Below are 21,884 nucleotides of genomic sequence, written 5' to 3' on the forward strand. Positions count from 1 at the left end.
TGGGGGTGCCTGCCTGGTCTCAGTGGGTGGTACATGTCTAAGTAACATCCACACGAAAGCCAGGTCCAGAAGTTTCCCAGTAGAACACTGTATTGTCACAAGGTGGTCAGTGTTATTTACTCTAATGTTGAGGCTGATCAGTGAATGTGCCAAAATACTGTCCTCTGTAATAAAAACACAATTACTGAATAAAATGAGGGGAATTGTGGGATGTTTTTCGTAACGTAAGTTACTGATCTGTACCCGTATCACACGGCTGCCAGTAGGGGCCGTTTGGCTTTAAGAACTTCACTTCCCATGATGCCATTACTTCCTCAAGCCGGAAACGAAGCTAATAAAAAAATAAAAGTGTTTCTTTGAGTTAGAAATTGCTTTTTGTAATTCTTATTGCATTCTCGCTGTGACGTGATTATACACGTGTCGTCAGCGTATCGCGTCGCAGAAACAAAAACAGAAGTCCCCCTTTTATTTAGAGGAATAAAACAAAACCGGAGGTCGTAACACTTATTTTTTTTAACCCAGCTGACTTTACGCCGACAGGGCACGCACGCAGCAATGGAAGCGATCTGCGCAACCAAGTCGGTGCTGCTCGTCATCTGGGATGCTGACCGGCCACTGAACAATGTGTCTGCTTAATAATAATTAACTCGGAGTGCAGTGGGTTGTTAGCTGCCTCGCCAACAGGAAGTGTTTTTGGGTCTTCAGCCAAGACGAGCGGCATTACGACACCGCCGTGCACATCAGCGGTGGGTCCCCGTTAACTTCAGCTGACGTCAACAGGTTCACGAGGTGAGTCAAATTTAATGAATAAACGGGTCCAGTCAACACCGGGACACCGGGGCCAACGTCACGGCTACAAAGACTACAAAACAGCTGGATGGGATATTTTAGCACCGTTTGCCGCTAACTAGTTAAATGCTGTTACAGGTCAGTGATTAAAGCTTCCGTTTTATAAGTACAACCGCGTGCATCCACCTTGTAGTCGAAATTAAATAATAATAATAAAAAAAAAAAAAAAAAAAAAAAAAAAAAGCGTTCAGGGTGTTGACATATGTAAACAGTGGAAGTATTTGCCTTAGCAAAAACTTAATCCTCTGAGTTCATGCTAACGTTACTCTAGCTAACCCTGGTTTTAACATCCTAACAACTGGCATCATAAACCCGACTAATTTGACTGCGTTATCAGGACACACGCTGACAAAACTCCAGCCCCGCTTTCTAACACGAGTCAATAAAAGGGAATCAGCTGTAACCTGGCAAGTTACTGCTTGTTTACAGCTTTGTCGCTAATGTAGCATCCCCGCAACAACACTTAACAAACACACAGGTTAATAGGACTACTGGGCATGATTTTTCTTTTTAATTCACCTATTAGATCAGCTTTTACAGTATTTCTTCACATTCAATAATTTTTGATGATGCTAAAAAACACCGTAGACCCCTTTTTTTCTATTTCATTGCAGCTTCCCCCTTTTCTTGCCAGCCAGCACAGAGCCATGTCAGCACTGTTTGGGACCAGTGTTTTGTTGCTCTCCCAGTAAAAAAATATCCGCAAAATTGGCCTACTGTCTGACATAGTGGGGCCTGTCTGGGTCAGCTCAGTCTATATCACACTGTTAAACACACAGATATTTACATCTTTACAGATGCTGATACAAAAAACAAACAAACACAAAAAAAAACTACTTAACCATAAAGACACATTTACACACACAATGTACAGAGTACTACATCCCATATGGTCGATTCAAATTCATCTAGTTGTAATAGTCAGAAAAGCTTAGTGTGTTTTTGAACCAAAAATGGAGTACTGATGTCTGCACTTTTATTGCTTATTGTGCCGTTTTGTGTCTTGTTCCTTAGAGGCGCATTCATGCTCAAAGGTCAGGGACATAGAGGTTAGTATATGGGATATACTCATGATCCGAGAAGGGCATTTGCCAGTGCCAGTGCTCTCGAAACCGAAGTGGGTGTCTCAGAGTGATCCTCCTAGACCCTGCTGGGCTTGCAAAGGTGGAGCTCCTGGGCCCAGCAGGCCGTTTCTTCCCAGTGCTCATCATCCATCAATGATTCTAACGTGAAACAAACACTGTTTGGGCGAAAAATGACGGTTATCAATCGAAGCAGGACAGAAACGGATCGCAAAACGTCAATAACAATCACTGTGAGCGACCGCACGCAACCCGAAAAACAGTATGCGTGCAAGAGAAACTTCCGGAGGAGTATGAGAATTCATTCAAACATTTCTTGGCACGAAATCTGTTTACAGGCCGAGAATAACTCTAGTTAGCACCAGCTTCCGTTGAAGGAGCTGAAGGATCAGCTCTGCCAGAGCAAAATCCAGGAAGTCATCAAGGAGAAGGTGGGACTCTCTGTTAGATTCACTGAAAGTCTTTAAAAAGGCGAGGCCTGGAGGTTAAAATATAGCGCCCTGGAGGAGAAAAGGCAAAGGGAAGAAGAAGAAGAAGATGCTTGAAGATGACTGGGAAGAAGTGTTGAAGGAGAAGAAAATCAAGGAAGAAAATAAACAACTGAAGGATCATAACAAAGTATCAAATCTATGAAAAATCACAATAAACATCTGCATCACATTATGGTTGAGCAGGTGTATATTGTGATGTGTTTCATGTGAAACCAGTGGCATAAACAGTACAATATTTCTCTCATAGATCAGTTAATCCCATTTATTGAAGTCCTCATGTGTGTGTATATTGATAGTTTTTGTCTAGTGGTAAGAAAAACAGCTTTGGGACCATAAAGGCCAGTAGTTCTGCCCCCATGCCAAACCAGCGACACAAGCAATGAAGCCCCCCACCCCACGCATAAAGCAAATAACTAGATTTTTTTATGCACACAGAAAATAACAGCAGTGAATCTGTTTCTCTGTGTGACACATTAGGATCACCTGAACCCGACCCGAGCCATCCGACCTGAAACTCCCTCACCACTGATCTGCCAGCATGGCCAACACAGACCTCGTCAGCCTGAGGGTCTTCTCTCTGAACTGCTGGTCAGTGACTGTGGTTTGCAGAGATTCTCACTGAATCTGAATCTGAACTGAAACGTGGCTTTGTGTGTTATATATATAAAAGTAATCTGTACAAACTGTTTGTTTTTGTAGGGGGATCCGCTATCTAAGCAAACACTGTCCTCAGCGCTATGCCATGATTGGAGAAATGTTGTGTAAGGAGGAACATGATATCGTCTTACTGCAGGAGGTCGGTGGGAAACGTTTCACAGAGTCTAATAGAGTTTTTCAGCTTGTGCACTTTGTTACATCTAGTGAATTCCTGTGTTGACTGATATGAACAGTACTAATTATGATGATATCATATGATTATGATTATAATATCATTCTTTAAGTGACATTTAGATTCATTTATTCAGGTGTGGAGTGAGAAAGACTATCTCAACTTGAAGAAGAAGCTTGCCTGTAGTCATCCCCACTCTCACTACTTCAAAAGGTAACGTTTCTATTTTCTCCCACACTCTGTGTTAACTAATCTTTATGTTTTTAAAATTCAAGAAAAAAAAACTCTTTTAATTATTTGTTGACCACAGAGTCCTGCCTTTTTAATTCCTTCTGTACCTCACAAAAATGTCATTTTTAGTTGCCGAATTCTCACGTCTCCCGCAGATAAAATGAACTCACAGTGGCATAATGCAGATCTACATGGGAGCTGGGATTGAGAGTTCCTTTCTACATGTGCTCATGCTTTGCTTTTCCTCTCATTCTGCAGTGGAGTCATAGGCAGCGGCCTGGCCATGTTCTCCAAACACAGGATCCAGGACACATTTCTTTTTCGCTACTCACTGAATGGTTACCCTTACATGGTGAGTCTGGAGCGCTTGAAATGCGTACAAAAGCAGAAGAATTCCAAATTAGAGAAGTATAACATTGCAATTATAGATTACAAAAGCATCCGTTTATCCAAAATGCCTTTCATTGTAAATATGTTATGAAATTATCACACATGCATTAGTGAGCAGCATTTTTTGGGTAAACAGTTGACGACCGAGTGATTTTAAGTAATTTATTAAGAAATTCAATCTGCAGAAAATTCAATCTTAGACTGATATGTCTGTCAGTAAATTTAATTTTGTAGACAGGTTGTGATTGATACCAGTGTTCTTGTATAGTCGCCTTTCTGTTTACGGCCAGAAGTTACCAGACACACTGTGCTCAGTGTCTTCCCATAGGGACTTTAGCGTAATGATATACACGTGATTTAAGGCACCGAGCGTGATGTGTCCCAACAGTAGCTACTCTGTTTTTTGTTGTTTCTTTTTTGGAAGAGGTGTTTCTTTTCATGTGGGTGCCGAACTTATATGCCCACTGGCTGTTGGCTGTAGTCTCATAGGCATGTGTTGGCAGTGTGTTCAAATGCAATTCCTTTTTGGCCCAGGTACAGGCGACATCACAGTCTGCCTTTTGTGGCATGTAGTTCTCTGACATCGGGTTTGTGTGCCTGTACCTTTAAAGGAATTAAATAAATAAGCTAAAGAACTAGTAATTGTGAATACCCAATAAGTTGTTGATTGCAGTATTAATCCTGATACCTTCTGCCCTTTTATTCAGGCTCATCATGGAGACTGGTTTGGAGGTAAAGCCGTGGGGATGGCCATCTTAAACCTCGGCAGCCTGACTGCACACGTCTATGTCACTCATGTACGGTTTCATTAAATCAGTTCTCACCACCTACCTGCATATAGGAATCTGTCACTGATGCTGTGTATCTACTTTAGCTGCATGCGGAGTACTGCAGGGAGAAGGACTCCTATCTACCTCACAGGGTGGTTCAGGCCTGGGAGCTGCAGCAGTTCATCCGGTAGTGTGTTTTTGCTTATGTATTTTGCTCCTAGAAGACCCCATTTGTTTAGACTGTGGTGTGTTTGCATATTTTTTCTCTTGTTTGCATTTAGTTGGTGAATATTTAATGCAACGTGACATTTTGTCTTATAAAGGCGTGTCATTGTTATTTTCTTTTTTTTTGTTTTTTTTTTTAGTCACACCTCAGCTGGAGCAGATGTGATCATTCTCGGTGGGGACCTCAACATGCACCCTCAGGATCTCGGCAACAGACTGCTGAGGACTTACACTGGACTGCGAGACTGTTATTTAGAAACTGCTAAATTTGATGTACGTAGTACGAACAGTGGGAAACAGTTAATAATAGGACTGTCAATTGGTTTTAATGTTAAATTGCAATATTTGTCCATAGTTTACATGGTTAGTTGGAAATTAAATGTGAGGCATCAGGAAAAAAAGGTGTGATAGTTATTAAATGAAAGACATGAAAATGTCCCTTTCTTGTTACTTTTTAGTGTTTTACATTTTGCCTCCTTCTCGGTGAAGTCTGGAGCGTGACCGTGGTAGACAGGACAGAACTGATAGGAGAGTTTTACAAGCAGCTACACGGGATTTAGAAGTGCATCGGCCTTAGGCAGGAAGCAGCTCAGCAAAATTTGCAAAGCTCAGTGTCATTGTGGCCACGTATCTCATGATCTGATACAGAAAATAACAGGTCACGATATTTCACAGAAATAGAAGCAAAAACAAAAGTTACTTCCTGTTAGTTGGCGGCTGGCATCACGTAAATTAAATTAAAACATGCCGTTTCTGTTGCAGGGATGTGAGGATGGAATAACGTTAATAGCGGACAACCCCTTCACCAGCAAAAAGGAGCTCGTCCCCTTTGACAAGGGGATTCGTATCGACTACATCCTCATCAAGGTGGGTGAAAGCCGTGCAACGTCAAACCTGCTGTGTTGTGCGCAAAGCAAGTTTTTGAGATGATTTTGTTTATCTCCTAAAGCACTTTTGCCATTTTTTTTTGTTCTCCCCAGGGTTCTTCCAAAACCAGTATTCATTGTGATGTCATGCGCACCACCAAAGGCTCGGTTGCTGACTCTCCCTTCCCATATTCTGACCACGAGGCTCTTACTGCTGAACTAAGGCTGGGATCCCACGTCACAGCTGACACTGCAGATGACGGACAAGCAAAGAATAAGGACTCTGCCGCAGGTAGCTGATCCACTCTTTTAGTTCATGACCAAAAACCTACAAATGAAAGACTTTTTAGCGTAGAGTCTGTCACGCATTGCGTTTACATGCAGAGCTTAATCCAGCTATGCTCAAAATTCGACTTTCTGACTACAGTTTACATGCAGCACAAGAAAATCGAATAACTGTTCTCCTCCTCCACACTAGGTGGCGATACATGTCTTTTCAGTGGGTTAATACCACGTTTATACGGCCCGATTTCTGGTTGACCTATTACGTGATATAATAAACAAGAGTCGTTCTTGCAGCAGACCAGCATTTCAAACAACAACCAGACGGATAATAGTACATTTTTTAATCCTGTACGTAATGTTCGCGCTACTTCTGATGCAGGTAAGATCCACGCTATCCCTCAGACGGCTCCGTTTCTCTTCTTCTTCTTCTGCGACTGGCTTTCTTGGACACTTTTGTTCCGGGGTCACATGCCAGCGCAGCGGTTGTGGAGCATGCGCACACGCATTATCCCATTGAAAACTCAGATTCCAATCGCATTATCTGGGCGTATCAATCGAATAATGAGAACTCCGTGTTTACATGCACTTAAGTTCTCCTGTGCTGACAGTCTGTGGGTAATGTGGACATATTTGGGAACGAATACCGTAGTTATTGGGAAAGCCCTCCTTCAGAAGTCCTATGGGCTGTTGTAGTGCCAGCTTCAGGTGTGTCTCTTTCTTCCATGCCTGTCCAAGGTCACATGTTGTAACAAAAGCTCTCCGGAATAATGATCTAAATTAATGAAGAGTGCCGTGAATATTTAATGCTATGTTTTAATATTAATCCGGTCTCAATCTGGGGCTCGCGCAGCTCCACAGAGCAGCTGCTCGTGTTACTGCCAGACTGTCACACTCCACCTGTATGAAACGGGTCTTCACTGCTTGTTTGTCTCTTCTCTTTTCCATCGCTGTAGGAAAGCTGGCTGAGTTAGTTGACATTGTGACAGAGGCCCGGACGGAAGTCAAGGTGGGCATTCACTGTGCTGAGAGGATGCGCTACACATCAGCACGCACCGGGGTGATGGGTCTGGCTCTGCTGTTCTTGGAGCTGGCCATCGCGGCGGTGCCCTGGCTGGCTCTGGGAGCAGAACAGCCTTTCCCCCGTACCTCCTTCTACCTGCTGGCCGCGCTGTGCTTCGCCATCCTGCTCACCACTTTCCTGCTGTACGTCTTTTACACCATGGAGCTGAAGTCCCTGCAGGGGGCCGAGGACCAAATGAGGCTGGCTCTAGGTAGCCTGCAAGAGAAGCTCAGGGGTTTTCCTGTGGCTCAGCCTCACAGTGCCCTGCGGGGGCCTCCGGAGGGTCGAGAGCCCGGTGCCTTCGCCCCAGAGGAATAAAGCTGCAGCTGAAGTGGGTCAAAGTGAGCTCACGGAGAGAAGCCTTTGAAGTCAGCTTAAAGATGAACGCTCTTCTGATTGTGTTATATGCGCTTGAGATTTAGTTTCATAGACCAGAATGAACTATAACTGAAGGACATATTTGAAAGTAGTGCAGGACACACGCTTTGACCTTTTTATACTTTTTATATAGTCATCTGTAGGGTTTGATTCATTCTAGAGTTCAGTCTGTGCACCTGTAGTACATAAAGTTGCTTCACGTCACACGGTAGAGATACATCTGTGTTACTGCTGTGCTTAAAGGTCATAAAAGCGACTGCATGAATTTAATCCTCAGGTCCGACTTGCATTCCACCCACCAGTAGTTTGAATGGGACCAGTTGTTTCTGTTTTTAGTTTCATGCTCCTCTTTGTGGTTTGAAGAATCCGCTCCTCAGATGTTGTGGCGAATTCACTCGATGTGCTTAGATATTTTCAGGAAGGAAGCGTCCCTGCGGTCTCCACTGAGCAGGCAGCAAATGTTACAGGTTTACATTTTGGTCAGTAATACATTTTTCTTCCGCACAAAAGATGCCGAGAGCTTCCGGTGGCACTGTAGAGGTCACTGTGAAGACTTCTCACTGTACTGTAAGAAACGAGACACACGATCCACCTGTGTCTGTTCTCATGCTCACTATTTTGTACTTTGGTATCTTTAGAGACAATCCTGCACTCCTCCCCTACCACAGTTCAAACTATGGAATACATTCAAATGTTCTGCTTTTACCTTTTACCTTTGACCTAATATGATCTTATGAATCACTTTTACAAAGCACCATGCACAATGGATACTTAAAACAAAACTAATGTCTTAAGTGTGCAGTGCACTCTTGATTGATTAACCAGATCAAGCACTTCCGTATGTGTATGCTACGAGATTAGTTATGTGTGATATTAGTGTGAAACCATGATGAGACTCAACACAAGCTTAATGAATGCTGATTTTCATTATTTAAAAATCTTAAGTCATCTTAATGTTGGAAAAAAAATACTTGATTCGTTTTAATTTCATTAATGTGTATAGAATTTCAAATGACACCTGATTTTAATTCTAACTGAATGTTGTAATGGGCATGATCTGGAAAGCAATAAATAAAGACTTTGTATGCACGTTTCTGGACTTCTGTGCCTCTTGTTAATGGAGACGATGTTCACTGAGATCCACACAGTCACCACTAGAGGGCAACCTAAGTGTATGTGACCTTTCAAAATGAAAACACCTCTTTCTGCACATGAATCATCAAACCACCTGCCTGGCAGCAATTACAAGACAATGGAGCATGTGAGAGCTGATCAGTGCCAAATTTGCCAGCTTGCACTTGTATGCCCAGAAGGTAAGGGCACCTTTGGGTGTGGTGCATGCAGAGTTTTCGTTTTTTTTCCCTGTGCGACTGAATTTATTGATTTCACGTGGTACAAAAAAATGCTCGTAAAACCTTTAAATGGGTTTAGTATTTCTGATTGCATGTCAGGACCCTTAAATATAATATATCTTAAGATCCAAAAGTCTTTAACTTGTTTGATATTTCAAAATAAAATAACACACAAGGTGAATGTCTCCAATACAGGGAGACACATCAAACCCTAATAGTGGTTATTTTATTTTATTTTGTTTTGGCACATTTTGGAAAAGAAAAAGATAATGAACTAATTCCCTGTTGTTTTTGTTTCATTCATTTATTGTTTGACTTGCAGGAGCTTGCAGTGTTGGATCCTTTTTCCTATTGTTGCACTGATCCCAGGTAAGGAGGAGTAATGCTCAGTGAACAGGTCTGTAAATCTAATCTATTTATTCTTGTTTCAAATTTGATATTCAATCAATCAGTCACTTTTTTAATTTTGCTTTTTATTAATCATAAATTCACTTTTATGTTATTAAAATAAATAATAGAAAATGTTGCAGCCTGTGATTATGTATCAGGTCTGTACATAAATTAGCTCATAGCTTCTTGTTAAAAAGTGTTTTTTTTTTTTTTTTCCTATCCAACATACCTCAGTTTTTGCTCTGGGGGTTTCAGGCTCTGAGCCGTCTGGTCTCAAATGTCTTGGCACAATTTGAATTGTTATTAAGATAATAGGATAATCCTTTAAATATTCCTTTTATTTATTCCACAGTGGGGGAATTGAAGTGACATTTTGCTCCACTACATAATTAAAACCCTTTAAGATACTTTAAACCCTCAAATAGTTTGGAAATATTTACAATTGTATTTGTGTACTTTATTATTTCATTCTTCACATTTACAGCCATTTGTAAGGGAAATATTCTACTACAGTAATATATACCGATCAACCATAATATTAAAACCGCCCTGTGGTGAAGTGATAGTCTTGTTGTTGCTGTAATGTTCTTCTGAGAAACCTGCAACTTGAAATTCATGTGGATATCACTTTGATTCTTACCTGAACATCTGAACATCGCTGCAGACCAAGAACACCCCGATGGCCATAGTGAGGAGGCGTTCCCTGCCTCCTGGTGCTACGTGTAGCACCTGTAACCTTCCAAAACTGTGTCTTTGAACCATCAGGTTTTTGGCTCTTGTCAGAGTCTCTTAAATCCTTCCACTTTACAATTTTATTCCTGGTTCCAACATGCGCATTTTGAGAAAATCGTGTTTGCATGTGCCACCCACTGACAGGTGGCATGATAGTCAGGAAGTAATAAGTGGTCACTTGACCAGGTCATAATGTTGTATGACTGATTGGTGCAGTTTCAGCTCCAGTGGTAAACTCTTAACTACTGTCATAATACCTGTTACAGGGTTGTTTGTTATGAATTTTTATTTTCCAATAAATTCTGCCCAGGTTTTTGATAATATATCTACTATATATAAAATATTTAACAGATATTCCACCACAAGAAGAAATCCATCGCTTCTTGTGTGGAATATTTTTACATTCTGTATTTGTAGCTTGTGTCCTGATGTCATTAATATGTAGTTTGTGTCCACAACACGTTGTTTAGTAAAGTTATAATGAATAAAATTAGAATTGTATCAGGAAGCAAACAGATCCAGGCTATTTGTACCTGAGCAAAAAAAAAAAAAAAAAAATTTTCAATAAACATCTCTGCAAATATCACGAGGCTGCACGAAATGTAAATACACAGAGGCTATGTAAAGTAAAAGTGCAGTGTAATGGGGGGAGTGTTTGTCAAGACGAAGGGAGAAAGTAAGAGTAAACGTCAAGAGTACCGTCTCGCACGTCTATTGTATCTGTATGGGCGCGGTCTGGTGCAGGGTAGGGCAGGGCAAGGTGCGCTTTTATTGCTTCACGCAGCAACAGCAGCAGCAGCACTGACTCTGTGCAGCCGACGGCCTTCCCTCCACTGCTGGATGTCGAGAAAATAAAATGACGAACCTGGAACCACTGAAATCGGCCATTTCCATCGGGAATGTGGACGACACGTCGCTGGCTCTGCCGACCGCTGGCCAGTGCCGATCGGGAGAGCAGCGCGTCCTGGAGCAAGTCCAAACTATGAGGAGGACGAAGTCGAGGCACCTGAGCAGCAGGAGCGGATCCACGTCTCTGTCCCCGACAAGTAAGCGTAGCCGTGACGCGCCTAAGGCCACAGATTGCACTCGGTGGGGTTTCCTGAAGGATTCGGGAGTTTTTTTTTTGTTTTTGTTTTTTTGTGGTTTGACGCATTACAAAAACAACTTAAAAGTTCAAGGGATTTTGCGGTCTGCACAGAATACAAACTTAGAACCTCTAGTCCTAAAAATAATTTTGCGTTGGAAATTCATTTAATTAGGTTTCAGAGTGGACGTGTATAGCCTTGTGCAGAAATAGCAGAAGTTGAAGGTGATTTGAACAGGGGTTCATCTAAAGAAGTGCTGCTTTAAATACAAACCGAAAAGGAAACGATAAAAGATGTCCTGAGTTTTATTAACAATCAAAAAAATAAATTAATTAAAAAAAACAAAAACAAAACAAACAAAAAAAAAAACTGCACAATGCTGGTACTTTAAAAACTGTCTCAGTATTTTCTTTATTTTGTATTGTAAATACTTTTAATCCATCAAAAATAACAAAAGAATGGCTTAAAGGCCGCAACGCCATTTAGACTGGTGAATACAATTTACAGGAAGTCTAAAGGAACAGATGACTCAAAATATAAAAATGCAAAAGGTCTTATTAATAAAACAATTGTAGACAACTTGGTTTGTTGATTGCGATGTAAGGTAGTTAGTGGCTCTTGTTGCTTCAGTTTGTCTGATATCCTTGTTACAACCCTCGCATACACATGTATGAATCTATAAATCACATAGCCTACTAACATAGGACTGCTGCAGATTGAACAAAATGAAGGAGACTATTGAAAAGTGAGGATTGGCTCTACCTGATATGGAGCCGTTTCATGTCATATCATTTAAACATAGTTGATTTCTGACTGAACTTGTTGCAGTGTGAGCTTTACACCTGTAATGGGCACAAATCCATATTTCCGTCTATTTAATGTTCCCACTTTGGTCCACTTCTCTCTGTCTGGAACCACAGTGTTGGATATTGGGTAACATTTATATTGTATTTGGACTTCAGTTGTTCTTTCAGGTGATTTGAGCACTATTATCTTTAAACATAAATGGTAGCACAGACGTGCCGCTAAACCAAACACTGGGAGTTCCCTTTCTCTCCGCGGGTCAGTGCAGCATATCGGCAGTTGTAAATCATCTGGGTATTGTGCTTACGACGAAACTGATAACCTTCAACGTGTCTTCTCAGGCCCTTTGAGCGAAACCATGGTCGTAGATGGTTTGAAGTTGCATTCAGGCACGACTAATGGAAGTGTCTTCTTTGGGAATGGCTTTTCTCAAAGTGTGAGTAAATATGGATCTTTTTTTATGATTCTTGTTTCTTTCATTTTTCACCAGTAACATGCAAGATAAACTCAAGGTTATTATCTTTAGTTACAGAATAATGAATGAAAAAGTGTCTTTCAATTGCTTATTCGGTCTTTAAATGTATTATCACTCTGTTATATATGGCAAAGAAAGGTAGCAAGTCTTTATATTTGAAAAACTGGAAAAGAAGATATATTTATTTTTTTGCATATATATATATATGAATTCAACAATTAATTATTAAAATAGTGTCAAAGTTGTCCACCAAACAATCCAATGAAATAGATTTAATGTGAAAAAAATAAAAATATATATATTTCTCAGTATTTCCAAAGTCCCACCAATGGTCACTTGAGGAAGCACCATTGGTATCATTAGTCCCATTTTTGAGGGGGTGAAAATGACCCCGTGAAATATCCTTAAGCCCCCCTAAGTAATTTGGTGTTTATTTATTTATTTATCTATTGCAGAAAAGTGCTGACAAATCGCTCGATCCCCTTCGGTGTGTGCTTATCCAATCCACCACTCATTAATATTAATTTAATTCAAGTAATTAAGAAATATTTTTTGGGCTTGAAATTGCAACCAATTAAGTACATATATAATCTGTGTGACTTAAAAATATTTGAGGGCAAACAATTATTGTGTTGTGAGTGAAAGCCATGCATTATTACTGTTTTAACCTGCCCTTGTTGTTGCAATGTGTTTAAAAATGAACTGAAATGATACCAATAATTAAATCCTCTGTCTTTGTTGGCTATTTGTGCATCTCCTGGGGGCTAAGCCTCCCCTGTCCTTAAAACCTAGTGACGCCCCTGTGGAGCACTGACAACTAGTATACTCCCACTAAATCAAGGTAACACGTGTTGCATTTCACCCCTATTTGGTGCATATTTTTTGTAAAATTACCACAAAAAACACCCATCTGTATTTTTTATATATATTTATTTATTTTTTGCCATCCCAAAAAAAATAAAAATAAATAAAAAATCCAGTGCCTCAGATTTCTTGTGTCCGGTCAACTTTCCTCCCATTTGTGCTTCAAAAACACATTTTCAAATTCTTCCAGAGCCATTTTAAATCCTTGCACAGTAATCTGTGGTAGTGCTCTCCAAGCATTGCATGGCAGGGTTGTGCACCACAATTAGATTTTCTGTTGGCAGCTCCATCTGAATCTCTTCTTCCCCATGCCGGAGAAGTGAGCCTCCATGAGCTAGTATCATCTTTAATTATGAACACATGTGTATTTTGGCTCCACAGCTCAGCCTGGAGAAAAACATGAACCGACAAACAGTCACCAGCTCCAAAAGATCAGCTGCAAAGGGGAGCACCATCGCTTCTACCTATTACTATGAGAGGGGTTACGCCCCGGCCGGCACCACGAAGGTCGGCCTGAAGAACACCAGCCGCAGTGAGCCTGACGTGGCCTGGCTTCGCTCCGTGCAAAAACCTTCTGTCACACAGCAGAGCATCGTCTCCAGCAAGGGCATGTACAGGACACAACGGAGCACCAGTCAGTTTCTAAACGGCACCACAGCGCCTCCTCTGTCTCCGTCTATGTACGCTGTGAATGGTACAGGTCAGGCCAGAGCAAAGAGCCAGTTCATATACAGCACAATCGAAGTGCCCAAATCGCCCTTGAAGCCCCTCGTCACTGAGTCCACATCCAGGAGCAAATTAAATTTGGAGTAAGTGCGCAAATGAAAACGTGTGCTCCTTTTTCTCCTGATCATGTATGCGTATGTTGTTTTGGATGGACAAACACGCTAGATATAAAACGACTGTGTGTGTTTTTTTTGTTTACTCCACAGGTCAAATAGAAACAGCACAGTCGCTGATCTCACTATGAAGGAGGCCGTGGAGTACCTTGCCAGTAAGGACGAGACATATCAGCACTGTGGCGCTTCCTACATCCAGCACAACACGTTCATTGATGACAAAGCCAAAGAGCAGGTGTTTATCTTACTTTGTCACATCAGGGTGGATATTTTTAGAAAGGGCCGTTCCGGACTGTTCTGCAAACATGTGTGAACATTTGCTCATTGTCTTCTGGCCCTAGGTTAGTCCAAACTCTGAATATTATTAATGTTGGGATTAGCCTGTCAGGGAGACTCTGCCCACTTCGAGTTCCTGGAAAACCTCAAACCAACGTACATTGTGCTGTCAAGTTCCTGTTTTGTCTATTTAGCCATTGAAAATCTTAGTAATATTTAGTGCCTTCAAAACTCAAAAACTCATCAGCGAATGGACATGGGTCTTCTGAGGGTGTCCTGTGGTCCCTGGTAACAGAATATTGTTAGCGTGGGGCCTTTGGGTCCTATAAGTTGAGGGGAGGGGCCTCTGTGGATCCAGCTGGTCTGGTCTAGGTTGGTGGTACATTGCCAAGTCCAGAAGTTTCCCAGCAGAACAGTGTGCTGTCACAAGATAGTCAAAGTTATTTCTGTTTCCTGTCAGTGGTCATAATGTTGTGGCTGATCGATGTATGTTATTACTCTCCTCGAATACTCCACTAAACAATGTAATTACACACGCTTTCCAGATCATGCATTCCTAAGTGGTAGGCTACATGGGGTAATTAGTTCTCTATACTTCAGTAAGAGCTTGCCTTGCCTTTATTATGTCATGGTCTTATCTTGTTCTAGCGTTGGAAGGTTTATAAATTCCTGCTGAACATTAACCTCAGTCAGCGGTGGACACTGCGTTCCAGACTGTGCCACCAGACAAAGCGGACAGTTCACTGTAGTCGGTGAATATTTGTCAGGATTAGCCTGTCAGAGAGACCCCACCCATGCGTAACTGAAAGACAACCTCAGAAGATATGTGAAAAACTGCCCCAGGGCCTGCTTATCTTGTCCTGATTATTGTCAAATTGCTATAACCAAATAACAATGAAATCCTAAAGACATTAGCTCTGGTTTAGTCAGTGACACTTGTGGTTACTGTGGTAACAGTAAGTGCGACTTAAAACTAGATCAAACAGTGAGCAGCGGAGGCGAACAGAAGGGCGGTATTAGGATGTATTTAAATCAGCGGGAAATTTGACACAGCTGTGATACGCCGTGGGGGAAGAGTGAATGTTTAACAGCGGGGCTGATAATGAGTGATTTCCTGCGATTCCTCGGAAGGTAATTTGAATCCAGTGCCTGAATGGCTGACTACTACAATCAGAGAGCGTCACGCTGAAAACTGCTGACTCTGACTCTGGATCAAAAGCAGGATTTTGATCCACCCGCTGGGGCTGAACGTCCACAAACTTGCTCCGACTGTTTACTGCTACCATTTGCGATCAGTCTCAGAAAATAGAACAGAATTGTTGTGATGGAGGGTTGTTTCTTCTGAGCTCCGCTAATCCTGAAAATGTCTTCTCCGTCAGGTCTTAAAGCTCAATGGCATCCCTCCTTTGGTGGGCCTCCTGCGCAGCCCCAGTTTACAAGTCAGCCTAACAGCCTCCGCCGCCCTGCGCAACCTGTCCTACAAAAGTGACAAGAACAAAGAGGAGATCCAACGCTGCATGGGCGTCACAGAGGCCTCGGCCCTGCTCAGAGACACAGACTCCGCGGAGCTGCGCAAGCAGCTAACAGGTAACGCGTCACGACGCTGCACAAATCCAAACGCGCGCCTGCCAAGTCAGACGGGGACCTGCTTGTCGGAGTAGACTGTCACATAATCCTGTTTAGATCCTGCTGTCAGTCACAAGTCACTGCTGCAAAGGATAACGATTATGATAATTATTTCAACTGCCAGAATCCACCTGAAGGTTATTCTCCTACTTCAGATATAGCAGTCAACATGAAAAAAGCAAGCCTGTTAAATTGAAGCACCCCGGGATCAATGTGAACATCGCGGACGCCTGTTATGACACGAGATCAAAGCAGTTTTCCTTTCATTCGTTTCATTATCAAAACCTTAAATCACGAACCTATAAAATCAACATGAAACGAACATGAAACATTTTCGCGCAGCCATTTGATTCACACTTAGGTTTTAAAAGGGATGGGATTTTTCCTTTTCTCTCCAGGTCTTCTGTGGAATTTATCTTCCGCAGACAACCTGAAGGCAGACCTGCTGAAAAACGCTCTTCCCGTCTTAATGGAGAGTGTGATCCTGCCTCGCGCAACAGGTCCCGACGAGAGCAACGGCAACAGCCAAGAATCTGACGTCTTCTTACACACCACGGCGTGTCTGAGGTAAGCGAAGGATTCAGCAACATATCATGACATGCGCTTTTTTTGTGGCACTCAAGAGGTGTAGGAATCTACTGGTTGGCTTTGGACCAAGCATGATGCTTTATTTTATTTTATTTCTGGATTTATGGAGTCATGTAAACGTCTTAGAGCTGTACCGCTCCTGTGACAGAGATTTAGTTTGTTTTGAGGATCATCATATGTGTGAGATAATTATCATTTTCAGAAGTCAGTAAAAAAATAAAATAAAATTGTTTGGTCTCATACAACTAGCTTGAATTAGTCATAAGGAAAGATTCGATCAGCCACAACATTATGACCACTGACAGGAGACATATGTTCTGCTGGGAAACATCTGGACCTGGCATTAATGTGGACGTTGCTTAGACATGTACCACCCACCCAGACCCAGACCAGACTAACCCACCCCATAGCAATGGCAGCAGCCACCCCCGGCAGCATGCAACCTGACACAGACACACACACAAAAAAAACAGTATCTGTGGGATGCATTGGAACAAGCCTGACCCCCAGAGGCCCCTCCCCTCACCCACAGGACCCAAAGCCCTCCCTCCCCACTAGCAACATCCTGTTACCAGACACCACAGGACACCCTCAGAAGGCCCCTGTTCATTCTCTGACGAATCACAACTGTTTTGAAGGTAAACGGGAGCCCTCATCTCATATACCAGTACACATTCCCTGTCTACTCTGGTCTTACTACGTGCAATAATGTTTATAACTATAATCCATGTTTATAACTATACTGACCCCGAGATTATGCAATAACACCTGCATAACTTCATTATTTTCATACACTTGTATATATTTCCTTATATATTTCTCACCATGTGCAATAATTTTTTCTCTGTAGAGCAATAACTCAGAACACAGGTTCACTTCACTTATACTTGTACATATTGTTATATATATATATATCCTATATTTTTTACATTCTCTTACTTATTCTTATTGTCTCTTACTTATTCTGATTGCTCTTTGTTCTAAACACTGGTGCACTTTGGGTTGGAGCCGCTGTAACGAAAAGTAATTTCCCCCTGGGATCAATAAAGTAATTCTGATTCTGATTCTGATACACAATATTAGGAAGGTGGTCATAATGTTATGCCTGATCAGTGCAAGTGGCAGGACACTTATTAACACTGAAAACTAGTAATGGTTAATAGTAGTTCTACAACTTGGTCGCACAGACTGTCAATCAGCCAGTGTTTTTTTTTACAAAGTTAAACAATGCTTTTCCCAGTATTTGGTGGGTTTCATGGGATGAATGTTAAGTTACCTTGTGGATAATAGTTGATTCTGGTTAACTGCCCTCGTTAAAGTACATGTTTTGATTAGGTGAGATTTGTTTAAAAGCTTTTTTTTTTCTTTTTCTTTTCCTGTAAATGATCTTCTGGCAGACCAGACCAGTCAGAATTCTCTTCCTGAACTTTTCCGTCCTTAGCCGCTGCTTTTGAAAGAGTTCATTCAGCCACCTGCAGCCACATAACAGCAGCATTTATCTTATTGACCACATCGGCAAACACACACACAGCTGCAAACATTTCACTGACTTCCTGGATCTTTTAATATCCTTAATTGTGCAAGATTGAATATTGTTTACCGTAAGCGAAAGGTGTGACTCATCTCAAATATGGGTTTCTTTTGCGTTTCGTCTTGAAAGGATTGCTGTGAGGCCTTGAGGTGATTTGTCCCATCTCATAAATTACACTGCCCGTGCGAGTACTGATTAATGCGTCTATTTGTAATGTACCAACAGAAACCTCAGCAGCTCAAAGCAAAGCAACAGGCAGACGCTGAGAAAATGTCGAGGTCTGGTCGACTCTTTGGTCGCTTACCTTAAAGACAGCCTGGAAGCAGAAGACACAGACGGTGACGTAAGCAAAGGATAAATACCTTCTTTATTTGGTGTCCTGTATATTATCTGTTTGTCATTGTGTGTGGCCTGTTCCACCTTCATGTGTCTTCCTGAGCAGAATAACTACTTTGTTTGATACTGTATTGCAGTTTATTATTACATACATTACATTACTCACAACTACCAGATGATATATAGCACTGGATTGAAATTGCTGATGAAATCACAGTTTATTTATTAGATAAATATCTCAGTTTACAAGCTTCGGCACCTTGATAAAATGTAATAACCACAATCTTTACAACTGTAGCTTTCCCATTGCATTACACTGAGTATGCACTTGTGAGTCTTAAATTTGTCTTTTTTTTCCTTCCGTTGGAACAGTCTGTAGAAAACTGCGTGTGCATCCTGCACAATCTGACGTTCCAGCTGCAGGCCGAGGCTCCAGCTCTGTTCAACAGGATCACGGCTTTGGTCCAGACCGTCAACAGTAACCAGAGCCAGGGAGAAATCAGCCCCATCGGCTGCTTCAGTTCACAAAACAAATCTCCAGAACAGGAGGTGAGACTTTTTTTTTTTTTTTTTTCCCTCAAATACAAAGCTACACCGAAGTTGGCTGGAGGCCACTGGATCATTCTAAAAGTCACAGCTCTAGACATACTTGTAGACAGTGTGTCACCTTGTCTCAATATAACCTGCCAGTTGCATGAGATAAATTATAATTACATTCAAAAATTCCAAAGAACTGTAGTGGGAGTGTTAGATAAATAAATGTATTTAAGTGTGTAATAGTGTGTAGGGAAGCTGTACAACTTGTATGTACACATGTGAAATACACGTCATAGGTGTAAGGCAAACTAAAAGCCTTAAGGCAAACATTCAAATGTATGCGTAGAAGACGATGTGGTAGAGAAGGCAGTGACTGTATACAGGGATCGGTGAAAGGAGACACGCTGATGATCTGTTCTGTTTCTTGTCCAGCGTACCTTTGACTTCCCCGTCGTCGAGGATCCACAGCCGAGCGGGGCAGGCTGGCTGATCCACTCCAAAACCCTGCAGACTTACCTGTCTTTGCTCGGCTCTAGCAAGCGAGAAGAAACACAGGAAGCCTGCTGCGGGGCACTGCAGAATCTCACCACAAATGAAGGCATTGTAAGCAAACACGTGTTAACAGTGTCGCACAATGAGCATATTAAACTGGTAATAAAATTGCAAGTGTGTGTTTTTTTGGTTGTTTTCTTTTTTTGTTTTGTTTTTTGGTATGTTCTGTACACGGAGCGTGTGTTTCCTCAGATTAGGAGCTGATCCGGTTCTCTGTATTCACAGGTCTCTGATGTAATGAGCCAGACCATTGTGCAGAAACTGAACGGCCTGCGTGTTCTAACTCCCCTTTTGAAGTCAGACAAAGTCAACTTGCAGAGGAGCGCTGTGTCTTTGGTAGGAAACTTGACCAAGAACCCAAACCTACACAGTGCCATCGGTAAGAATGAGGCTGAATTATGTCATCTGCTTATTTTACACAGTAAATGCAATGACTTTGGTTAAAATGCACATTTCACTATGTTCGTTTTAGGTAAACATATCAATCACTATCCCAACCAACCATGTGGAGTTTTGCAAGTCTTTGCTTGTGTGTAATAGCCCGTTGCCTTTGTTTCCCTTGTTACCGAAGCTCGTAAAGCTCTCCCAGACCTGCTGGGTCTCATCACCAAAGGCACCTCAGAAGGTAATGAGTCTGATGACACCCTTGCCGTGGCCTGCCGGACTGCGGGCACCCTGCTCTTGAGCAAACCAGAGATGAGCAAGAACTTGTTGAACAACAACCTGATAAAATCGCTGACTGATCTCAGCCAAAACATGTAAGGATACAAGGTTATGCAAGGTGTATGCAGTGCTTACAGTACAGTATGGTATACGGCATCTTGCTCAGGATTCCTTATTTTATTTGCTGTTTTTCCACTTTTTTTTGTTTTTAGATATTTCCCCAAATCGAGCAAAGCTGCATCTCTGCTTCTCTACAAGCTCTGGTCAGACAAAGACCTGCAAAGCTTTGTGAAAAAGGTGAGTTGAGGCTTAACCCCGGTTGCCAAGATCTGTCAGGGCTTGGGTGTGTCCTCTCGATTGTCTCTCCTTAGACTCAGCAGTCCACACCTCTCTCAGGTATTTGTGAGAAATGGAGGGAGAGAGGTTGGAGAATTAGGCAGTGTTGTGAGGAAATGCCCGGTAAAAGGCGCTAACCTGATACGGCTGAGGAATCTAACAGCCCAGGGTTGAGTGCACCCCTTGCAGGATTCGCACGCGTGCGACTGCACATTAGCATCATGCATAGTCTAGCACTTTCCAGGGTAAGCGTGCATTTTAACTCAAAATGTGAAGAATGTGCCACTAGCACGGAATTGAATTTGTCCATGTGTCAATCGCTGTGAGTCATGCGTAATTACCGAGGTGGAACACTGATGTAAGTTTCACTGTTTGTCCCGCAGCGAGGGATGACTAAGTCCTCCTTCGTGAACGACACCACCATGGCGGCGCACAGATCGGTCCAAGTTGTCGATTAAGAGGATCAGACAGCCATTTCCTGAAGTAACTCACCTGCAACAGCTCTGCACATTAGCCGGATGGAAACACGCCATGGCTCAGCAACAACCTTAGACTTTTTCCGGCTTTTTCAGAGAACATCTCATGAATTCTACATAACATGACAGGCACTAACAAATCATCACGCAGCCCTGACTGTGCTTTAAGTTACCGCTGATTCAAAGATGAAGGTTCACATGTACACGAAAGCACCAAAGTTTTTTCTCATTTTTAACGATGTTGAATGTCTTTTATAGTGTATACTTTTTTTTTTTAACCTGCTATCAGTCTTAAAAAAGAAAAGGGCTTCATTAGTAATTAAAACATAAGGATGAGGATTTTATTTTGCACTGAAATATTGGTTTTACTTTGGAATTGAAAAAGTGGATTTTGATTACGTAGAATGAACGTGCATAACAGAGTTCAGGAAGTAGCTGTAGGGCTATTATTCTGACTTAAGCAGAGCTACATATTTCCATTTTGTAAACATTTTGTCGGTGGTGTATCCGTATTTTCTCATGATGTATACGTTCTTGAAATACTGGCAATAAAGCGGAGAGAAATCTGCTCTGGTGACAAATGAAAGCCACCGGGATTTGGATGAATCACTCGGTTATCGTTGGTCACATCTCGTCTTTAGGTTTTGGCTGCAGAATTCGAAATGCTGCTGGGAAGATTCACGGCACGTCTTCCAAATTCTGCTTACTCCACCCTTTTGATTCATCCCCTGATGCCTCAAAACAAGCTTTTAGAACCAGGCCTGACAGCTGTTGCTGCTCTCATTTACACGCTTCTGATTGTTTTCGTAATCACCTCATTTTGCACTGATAGATTCATGAGCTCGTATCTGATCATTTCTCGGAAACTGGTAATGCCATGGCCACAAACCAGGCCTGCCTGGGCGTCTGACGTAAAAAGCCAGTAAGAAAACCAGATGTCAGCCAGGTGAAACTGAGCCATATCCT

General features: G+C 41.9%; 2 protein-coding genes across 4 annotated transcripts; both read left to right on the forward strand.

The window, feature by feature from the left end:
- The first annotated feature begins 410 nt into the window (after window positions 1-410).
- Window positions 411-8,549, forward strand: smpd2b (sphingomyelin phosphodiesterase 2b). 2 transcript variants are annotated; one of them, XM_047581989.1, is made up of 11 exons: window positions 411-789; window positions 2,900-3,010; window positions 3,122-3,218; window positions 3,388-3,464; window positions 3,741-3,834; window positions 4,580-4,669; window positions 4,747-4,829; window positions 5,008-5,140; window positions 5,630-5,734; window positions 5,848-6,025; window positions 6,972-8,549. In XM_047581989.1, the coding sequence occupies exons 2-11, from the start codon at window positions 2,961-2,963 to the stop codon at window positions 7,394-7,396; spliced, it is 1,332 nt and encodes a 443-aa protein (XP_047437945.1). In that variant the 5' UTR covers window positions 411-789; window positions 2,900-2,960; the 3' UTR covers window positions 7,397-8,549. The 2 variants fall into 2 exon arrangements, with proteins under 2 accessions (XP_047437945.1, XP_047437946.1); XM_047581990.1 differs by lacking the exon at window positions 411-789 and adding an exon at window positions 796-927.
- A 2,132-nt stretch (window positions 8,550-10,681) lies between these two features.
- Window positions 10,682-21,486, forward strand: pkp1b (plakophilin 1b). 2 transcript variants are annotated; one of them, XM_047583732.1, is made up of 13 exons: window positions 10,682-10,976; window positions 12,161-12,255; window positions 13,540-13,967; window positions 14,091-14,232; window positions 15,653-15,860; window positions 16,298-16,466; window positions 18,244-18,361; window positions 18,727-18,903; window positions 19,324-19,494; window positions 19,669-19,822; window positions 20,015-20,201; window positions 20,319-20,403; window positions 20,826-21,486. In XM_047583732.1, exons 1-13 carry the CDS (start codon window positions 10,787-10,789, stop codon window positions 20,898-20,900), a joined length of 2,199 nt encoding a protein of 732 aa, XP_047439688.1. In that variant the 5' UTR covers window positions 10,682-10,786; the 3' UTR covers window positions 20,901-21,486. The 2 variants fall into 2 exon arrangements, with proteins under 2 accessions (XP_047439688.1, XP_047439689.1); XM_047583733.1 differs by lacking the exons at window positions 10,682-10,976; window positions 12,161-12,255 and adding an exon at window positions 12,288-13,135.
- The last annotated feature ends 398 nt before the right edge of the window (window positions 21,487-21,884 follow it).

This window comes from Mugil cephalus, chromosome 4 (assembly GCF_022458985.1).
Source record: "Mugil cephalus isolate CIBA_MC_2020 chromosome 4, CIBA_Mcephalus_1.1, whole genome shotgun sequence".
Lineage (NCBI taxonomy): Eukaryota > Metazoa > Chordata > Actinopteri > Mugiliformes > Mugilidae > Mugil > Mugil cephalus.

Excerpts from the sequence above, each read along its gene's own strand:
- smpd2b (XM_047581989.1), top strand. The coding sequence starts at position 2,961 with ATGGCCAACACAGACCTCGTCAGCCTGAGGGTCTTCTCTCTGAACTGC. Across the intron at positions 3,465-3,740 it reads CACTCTCACTACTTCAAAAG|TGGAGTCATAGGCAGCGGCC; the intron begins GTAACGTTTCTA and ends CTCATTCTGCAG. Across the intron at positions 6,026-6,971 it reads GAATAAGGACTCTGCCGCAG|GAAAGCTGGCTGAGTTAGTT; the intron begins GTAGCTGATCCA and ends CCATCGCTGTAG.
- pkp1b (XM_047583732.1), top strand. The coding sequence starts at position 10,787 with ATGACGAACCTGGAACCACTGAAATCGGCCATTTCCATCGGGAATGTG. Across the intron at positions 13,968-14,090 it reads AGGAGCAAATTAAATTTGGA|GTCAAATAGAAACAGCACAG; the intron begins GTAAGTGCGCAA and ends TTTACTCCACAG. Across the intron at positions 19,495-19,668 it reads TCACCACAAATGAAGGCATT|GTCTCTGATGTAATGAGCCA; the intron begins GTAAGCAAACAC and ends CTGTATTCACAG.